Source organism: Cupressus sempervirens, chromosome 7 (genome assembly GCF_028749045.1).
Source record: "Cupressus sempervirens isolate cs-2001-9-10 chromosome 7, ASM2874904v1, whole genome shotgun sequence".
Classification (NCBI taxonomy): domain Eukaryota; kingdom Viridiplantae; phylum Streptophyta; class Pinopsida; order Cupressales; family Cupressaceae; genus Cupressus; species Cupressus sempervirens.
Window position 1 is genome coordinate 223,168,972 of NC_143124.1, and position 8,846 is coordinate 223,177,817.

At 37.7% G+C, this 8,846-nt stretch overlaps 1 protein-coding gene across 1 annotated transcript; it reads right to left on the reverse strand.

Annotated features, from left to right (window-relative positions):
- Nucleotides 1–815: 815 nt before the first annotated feature.
- On the reverse strand, nucleotides 816–8,163 carry LOC149546305 (uncharacterized). Its single transcript, XM_089793952.1, is given in 8 exon segments — nucleotides 816–1,119; nucleotides 1,122–1,401; nucleotides 1,590–5,038; nucleotides 5,041–5,581; nucleotides 5,910–6,006; nucleotides 6,008–6,237; nucleotides 6,355–7,480; nucleotides 7,625–8,163. Coding segments are annotated over 8 exon segments (6,417 nt in total). The 3' UTR covers nucleotides 816–964.
- Nucleotides 8,164–8,846: the final 683 nt, after the last annotated feature.

Here is an 8,846-nt window from a genome sequence, read left to right on the forward strand (position 1 = left end):
ATAACCATATACAATAATGAAATTTTTACTCCGTGCCCATCCTTGTAAAAATACAAATCATTATTGGCCATTTGACAAAATGAATCAGTTAGAACCTTTTGAGTTAACATTTTATTGAGGAGAACTAGTGATTTTTGTTGGTCCTCGCTACTAAAGTCCCTTGCAAAATAAAAAATTGAAGTATGTTTTTTTCTCTTCTGGGATTCATTGTGTAACAGATTTTTAGCACCAAAGTTTCGGATCATCCTATAGGATCCATCATCAGGATGCAGGAGAGCAAACGAAACGTTGATGCTAAATAACTGGTACACAATCAATCCTAGAAGAGAAAACAATATACATCAATATGGATACTGTTACACAATCAATCCCAGAAGAGAAAACAATATACATCAATATGGATTGTGGAAATCTGATAGACTTAAAACATTGAAGTTTCAAATCGTTGTTCCTCAATTAAATTTAGTAAAACCATATGAATGTCTTCCTGTCAAGTAACCCATGCATATTGTGATGATGCTTCTATAAGAAACAACTGTTGGTGATTCTATTTGCTTCATTTTTGTTATATCTTATGTACAAGTCTTTAACTAACTAAACCCATTCATTAATTTTTCATGTACAACAACCAAATTATCACAATCAATTATTTTAATAGCTACTAAATTATTACCAAACTCTTAGAATAGGATCACTCAAACTACTGTAATTGAAATAGCCCAATCAATTTTTCAAAAATAAACTTAATAAATACTTAAAATCTGGAAAAATAGTAAAAATAATATCAATGTATAACCAAAATGTTGAACGAACAATTAAGAAATGTGCTTATACATAGAATAAAATAAAAATTAGACAAAATTTCTTCTCTTCTAAATTAGGGTTGAGTAAAGGGAAAGTGACTTACCGTAAAGTCTATGTTGTTGACACCTAAATAGTGCTGAGCTTAAATCTTCTTTGGTTCTTATATTTGATGTAGCTTATCAATTATTGTAATTAAAGCGTGACGGATTCTCCAATCCTCATTTAGACTGAAAAGTTTCTTATCTTCACCTCTCTTCAAGTTCCATGAAGAGCACCTCCTTATTATTCCTTGCTCGTTAAGAATAGGAAATTCCAGTAAAGGCGTTCGTAATTTTGGTGAGTAATGATTGTGGTAATTATCCATTCTCCTTGTTGCAAGTTAAATTTCCAAGCAGAATCTTCAAGGGACTCGTTTATGGCAGGAACAGGAGCAGAGCTACTGACCACAACCAGACAGCAAATGATGATGATTTCTTTCGGTGTACGCCAAATGTCTGTACGGTGAAGGTAAGCCTCAGAAAGCAAAGAATGGTTCAAATTTGACTCCGCTCCATTTTCTGCTCTTCCAATCACTTGAATAAAGTCCAATGGAAAATGCTGAAATGGAAAAGAAAAACATTCTTGTTTCTTATAGAGGAATATATTTTCATTTACAGATCCACTTTGAACATTACTTCAAATATCAAAACAGTCTGCGTTAGATAATGGATAGTTCATTGTGAATGGGAAAATCTTTATTGTGAAAAGAGAAGTTTGCATGTTAAATGAAGGCTTGAAATAAATACCTTCAGCTTGGAAATGCAGTCCTTTATTGTTGCATTGCTACAATATAGAAACTGGATTGCTTCCAATGCTTCGAGTTCTTCAATACCTTCTATGTTCTCCTGGCCTTCACAAGACTCAATGATAGTGCCCTTTAAACAGTTCAATCTGCCAGGAATTGACAACTCCTTGGGCTTTGGACATTCATTAATGACAACTTGCTGCAATTCTTGGCACCCATTTATCCTGAGTTTTATGAGTGTTGTTGGCAGTGTTGCATCGTGAAACTTCTCATAAGAGTTGATCGCAATCATCTCCAAGTGGCTTGGATTGGCATACCTTGGCAACTCAAGCTCAGGACACTCACTAATGGATAACACTTCAAGCTTTGAGAGATTGTTGATTCCTCTCACCACTTGCAATCCTCTGCAGAGCTGTAATTTGAGTTCGATAAGTGTTGTTGACAGTTTCAAGCTGTGCAACTTATCGCAAGAGTCAATCTTAATTCTCTCTAAGCAGCCTACTTCTGCAAAACTTGGTAAATACTCAAGCTGATGGCACTCACAAATGTACAACTCTTGAAGCTTTGTGAGATTGCCAATTCCTGCGATCCTTTGTAATCCCCGGCACGACTGTACTTTGAGTTTGATGAGTGTTGTTGGCAGTGTTAATCTGTACAGCCTATCGCAGGAGTCAATATTAAAACTTTTCAAGTTGCTCAGTCCAGTGAGAAGCTCTTCAAGCTCAGGACACTCACCAATGCACATGTTCGTTAACTTTGTAAGATTGTCAATTCCCACTACCATTTTCAATTTTCTGCACCTACACACTCTGAGTTTGATGAATGTCATTGGCAATAATATGCTCTGCAACTTCTCACAAGAATCAATTACAATAATCTTCCCGCAACCATCCAATGTAACACTTTGGAGAGAGTCCATACCCTCAAGACGCAACTCAGGCTCAAGCTTCCGACAATCAGAGTTAATTAATTCTACCAGATTCTTCAGATGGGATATTTCTGATACACTTTTCAGTTCTTTACAAAACTCCAATTGAAGATTCTTCAATGACATTGGAAATGTTATTTTCTTCAGCTTCCTACACCTGAATATGTGAATCCTCTCCAGGCAAGTTAGATGCGCAAAACAAGACAGCTCTTCAAGCTCTGGACAATCCGATATCCACAGCTGTGACAGATGACCTGGGTCAAAGCTATGCGACACTCCTTTAGTAATTGCACAATCACTATCAGTCACTTGGGGGTGATTAACCTTATTGCATCCATCAATTTTAATCCTTTCAAGATTCCTTAGACCAGAAAGAACATTTATTTTTCGCAGCTTCGTACACTTGATTATTTGAATCCCCTCCAAGCAAGTTAGACATGCAAAACAGGGAAGCTCTTCCAGTGCTGGACAATCCAATATCCACAACTGCACCAAATGGTCCATATTGTAGCTAAATGAGACTCCTTCTGAAATCCCACCATCAGTCAGCTTTAGATGATTAAGCTTCCCGCATCCATCAATTGTAATACTCTCTAGACTACTTAGACCGTAAAGTATAGTCAAGTTCTCAAGATGAGGACACTCAGTAATGCATAGCTCTGTAAGCATTGAAAGATTGCCTATCCCTGCCACCACTTGCAAATTTCTGCACCGCTGCACTGTGATTTTCAAAACTGATGTTGGCAATATTGTCATAAGCAACTTCTCGGAAGAGTTAATGGTAATCCTCTCCAGGCAGCTCAATTCAGCAAGAAATGACAACTCCATCTCCGGACACTCAGTGATGTCCAGCTCTGCCAGCTTTGAAAGATCATCCATTCCTGTGATCTTTTGCAAATGTCTGCAACGTTGCACAATGAGATTCAAAAGATTTCCTGGTATTGTTATGTTTTGCAACTTATGACATGATCCAATAGTAATCTTCTCCAAGCAGCCCAGTCCAGGACAACCATGTATGGACAACTCCTCAAGCTTGGGACAACCACAAATTGATATCCAGTCCACATCAAAGTTGCCTGATACTCTCTTCAGATTTTGACATTTGTTCAGCTGAAAAGACTTTAGCTTCCCACAACCATCAAATGTGATGCTCTGGAGAGAAATCATAGACTCAAGATGCAAATCAAGCTTGAGCTGCCCACACTGAGAAATAATCAGTTCAACCAGATTCTTCAGTCGGGATATTTCTGACACTTTGTTCAGTCCTTTGCAAGAATTTAACTGTAGATTCTTCACTGTTCTTGGCAAAGTAACTTTCTGCAGCTTCCTACACCTGAATATGTGAATCTCCACCAAGGAAGCTAAATGTGCAAAGCAAGGCAGCTCTTCAAGCTCCGGACAATCTGATATCATCAATTGTGCAAGATGGCCCATGTTAAGGTTACCCCTTACTGCTTTCAAAATCGCGCAATCATTCACATGAAGATAACTGAATTTACTCCATCCATCAATTGTAATCCTCTCTAGGCTACTTAGACCACAAACAACTGGCATCTCCTCAAACACTGGACACTCACTAATATGCAGCTCTGTAAGCTTTCTTAGATGGCCTATTCCTCCTTTAATTTGTATCTTCATGCACCGTTGCACTGTGAGTTGGATGAGTCTAGCTGGCAGTGTCATGTTGTACACACTCCAACAGTCAACTATGGAAATCCTCTTCAGTTGGTTCAAGCCAGAAAGGGTCAATTCAAGTGGAAGTTTTGGGCACCCTTTTATATTTAGCTCTGCAAGTTTTGTAAGACCAGAAATTCCTACCATTGTTTTGAGCTCTCTGCAAGAATTCAACTTGAGATGTTTCAGAGTCATCGGTAAAGTCATGTTTTGCAGGCTCCTGCACTGGCGAATGCGAAGATCCTCAAGGTAAATTACACGGCTAAAAGATGGCAGCTCTTTAAGCATTGGACAATCAGATATGGATAATCCATTAAGGTCAAAGTCACCAGACACTCTATTCAAAATACTACAATTGGTCAACGTGAGGTTATTGAGCTTCCCACATCCTTCAATTATGATCAGCTCTAGGTACCTTTGACCACAAATAACTGGGAAATTCTTAAGCTCTGGACAGTCACAAATGTTCACCACTCGAATCATTTCAAATGATACTCCTGACACTGTTTCAAGATTTTTACAATCTTTCAGCTCAAAACATTTTACCTTGATAGATCTATCAGCATTTATCCTCTTGAGACTTTTCAAACCCACTAGATACAAATCAAGCTGTAGCATTCCACACCAGGAAAAGTTAACTTCTACAAGCTTTATAAGATAAGATAGTCCTGTCACACTTTTCAAATGATCACATTTGTTTACTATAATTTTTTCCAGAAAATGTAGGTGTGCAAGACATAGCTCTTGAAGCTTTGGACACCTACTTATATTCAGTTCTACTAGCATCTTTAAATTGAATATTCCTGGCAGACTATACGTATTACAACTTTCAATTCTTATCTTTTTGAGTAGCTCAGATGACCATGTTTTGGCTCTTCAAGCATAGGGCATTCACTAATGTTTAAATCTTTAAGCTCTGTAAGGTCAGATGTCACTGACAAGATTTTGAGATGCTCACACTTGCTAACATTAAGGCAATTCAGTATTTTAATTCTTGTAAACTGCACTTCGATAAGGTTTCTCACAGAAGAAAGTTCCAAGGATTGAAGACTTGGGCAATAATTTCCATCAATTACAATTCTCCTTATATTTCCTTTTTCTTTAATTACTAGATCTTCAAGCATGCTCAATGGGGCAATAACAGTGGCAGACTTTTGGAAACCATTCTGTGGGGCCTTAAAATACGAAGTCCCTCTGGCAGAATTTGCAGGGAGGGATCCTGAAAATCTTCTACATGTCTTCACAAGCAATGACTGAATCTTTGATACGTGTTGGTCCTCATTGACTACCTCTTCAACTTTCTTCTCTACATGAGAATGTATACCTAAGAAATCTGGGTACTCTTCTAAAAAGGTTCCATAAATCTCCAGCTTTTTCAATTCAGAGGGAACCTGAAACTCAAAAAAAATTTGTTTTAAACACTTATGGTAGAAATAAATTGCAACCTACCATTGAAGATTTTGAAATGATTGCAGTTCCTTCTAGCCAATCTAATAGAACAATTATAACAGCAAGGAAACGAAAGAAAACAATAATATTATTGGTTACAGCCTTTAATATAGAAAATGATCAATATCTGGAGGCTTCAATTTTATCAAAAATAATAAAATACCTCTCCAGCATGTTGCCACAATTACAATAATATTAATGGTTACAGCCTATAATATAGAAAATGATCAATATCTGGAGGCTTCAATTTTATCAAAAAAAATAGAATACCTCTACATCATGTTGCCACAATGTTTCGAAACATCCATTGCTTATTCTCAGACACTGCATATTTTGAAGTGGAACCCATGAAGGAATTCCTGCCTGCTCTCAAACTCTTGTCTTATGGATGCCTTAGATGATTCAAATTGGAAGAATATGGTCCGGAGTATAGTTATGGATACCAAAGGTGAAGCAATAACAAACAAGATGAGATCTCTGCACTATCATCCGTTTCCCCTATGAAGAATTTAACTTGAACATTCAGGGTCTTATCAAAAAATGAATGGAAACACCTTCCTTTGGTTTGAGCAATGATGTTTTCAAGTCCTTTTAATTCCTACATTCACAGAAAGGATTCATTTTAATTTGAAATATGGTGCATTCACAGAAGTCAAGATTGAATCATCAATTAAAATTGGTGCACAGCACAAGTATGGAGGAGAAATAAGCATACCAATTTTTTAAGATCCCGTGGATGCCACACACAACGAGGTTGCTTGAGCTCATTTGCCATCTCTCTCCCTAGGTCCCGCAGGTGGTCATGCATTCTCAACACAGGTATGGGATCTTCTATTTCTTCAACAAGACACTTGTCCTTCAGTGCTTGAGGTCCATTTTCAGCGCTCCATCTGGATGCCTTCCACACTCTTATGGCTATACACTTAAATTGGTCAACAAAAAAACATGCCATGTCTATGAAAATTTGTTTTTCTTCTGTGTTCAAAGCATCAAAGCTTATTTTAAGGGTTTTTCTAACATCTTGATGCATTGTCCTATCAAGTTTTTGAACCTCAAATCTCCAATAATTTTCATCTCTACCATAAACATGCCTTCCTAAAACCTGAAGAGAGAGGGGTAAGCCTCCACACACTCTTAAGAAATCGCCAACAAGCTCCTCATATCCACTAGGTGGATGAGGTTGAGAGAAAGCGTGCCAACTGAAAAGTTGCCTGGCATCATCTTTATCCATTCCTTTTAAATGATAACCTACCTTAATTCCCTCCGCTATAAGTATCCCTACATCTCTGGTTGTAATTATTACTAGACTATTGCCAGGCTTTTGTAGCATATTAGTAACCGATAGAGCATCTAACTGTGCCAGGTGATCAATATCATCTAGAACAATTAGGAAACTCAGAGAAGTACTTCTTTCTATACAATTAGAAATATGGCTTGATCCTTCCGCTGTACTTTGAAAACTGAGATCTTTTTCCCCAAAGAGATCTTTGAGGAGTTTCATTTGTAATGAAGGTAAATTGTATCTAACCGAGGCTTCCCGGACATCAAATAGAAAACAGGCTTGAGCATATTGTTGACGCTTTCTATTAAACAACTCTTTCGAAAGAGTTGTTTTACCTACTCCACCCATTCCGAAGATGCCAACGATCTTAGCCTTCCCTTCCTCTCCTTTATTTATTCCACAGTGGTTTTCAAAATCTTGAACAAGATTATGTAGGCATTGCCTTTCAAAATCTTGGACAAGCTTGTCCAGTGCTACTGGATATTTGGCAACATGCAAAGGCTTTATCCTGTGTACTTCCATTTGAACTGCTGATAGTAAGCTTTTATGGCCACCGATGCTTTAAAAACAAAAACATTGAATTTCATAAGAAATAAATTTTAGCTAATAAATGCAGCCATATTTTATTTACATAGGCAATGAAATAAAAGAGAACAGAAAGAAAATAAAGAAAGCTTGCTGGAAAGAAAACAAACAAGCTTACTTGGAATCATTCATTTCGTAACCTGCGGTGAATGAAATAGATTGGAGGGCTTCCTTCCACGTATGAAGCGTGTCTAGGTACCTGGTCTTCATTTGATATTGAATGAATGCATCAGCGTAGACTCCGTTTTCTATGTGGCGCAGTGCCCAGGGTTCCACCTCATAAAACACAGGAATAATCTTAGCTGGGCTGTGTAACATTAGAACCAGCTCCGCCAAACACCACGGGGACTCGGCATATCTTTTGGAGAAGATAGCGATGTGAACTGCAGCTGAGCCAATAGCAGTCTCGATGGTGGAAGGGAAGGAATGACCAAGTTCCATCTCTTCCAAATCGAGAAAAGCCCGTATTCCTAGAACTTTAAGGGAATTGTAGAGCGGAAGAGCTAGAGAATATTTTGAATCAGGGCCTCTATGATTGATGAAGACATCATACAATGTTGTTGATTCAGAAACCTTTCTCCTTATGCCTTCAGGTTCAATTCCTGAGAATGCATGATATTGAGCTTTTGGTTGGGGGAGCGATGAAGATGATGCCATTGATGAAGATAATATATGAGAAAGAGCAAGGGCAGAGACAATTGCACAAGATCAGTTAGCGTAGATATAATAAAATTTAGAGCATACCCAGAAATAGGACGAACTTGTATGAACAGTAAATTGAATTTGATTCAATGTAGAAACAAACGGTCAACGTTAGTGGGTGGGAAAGTCTGGCTTTCTCGGCCGCTCGCACATAGTGACAACATCTAATTTTCGAAGCAATTGTACTAGTGGTTTCCTTGTAATTCTGTCCTCTTAATTTCTGTAACAAACGCCATAAGTTTTACATCTGAAAGTGTCGGTCTGATAATGTTTGTCGTAGTCTTTTATCCCTGGACCAGAAAGGTTACAACGCTGAACTGCTCGAAAACGGTTTTTTTTTGGTTCGTTTCCTATTTTCCCATTGACAACAAATGAAAACGGATGTTTTGCCATTTTTTAATTGGATTCAAGCAACGTCTTATTCAATCTGTCTTTTCCGCCATATATTGGACAAATTATGGGTAAAAAGTAGATATGAATTGAATTATCACGAATTGTCCAGGAATTATCATGATTTGTCCAGCTTAACCAGTGCATATGAATTGTCCGCAACGTACAAGGCTATTTTAAAAACTTGGAAATATTTTATGTTCGTGAGGCATGTCACATGGCTGACTATTCTGCCTTTGACCCTTTCC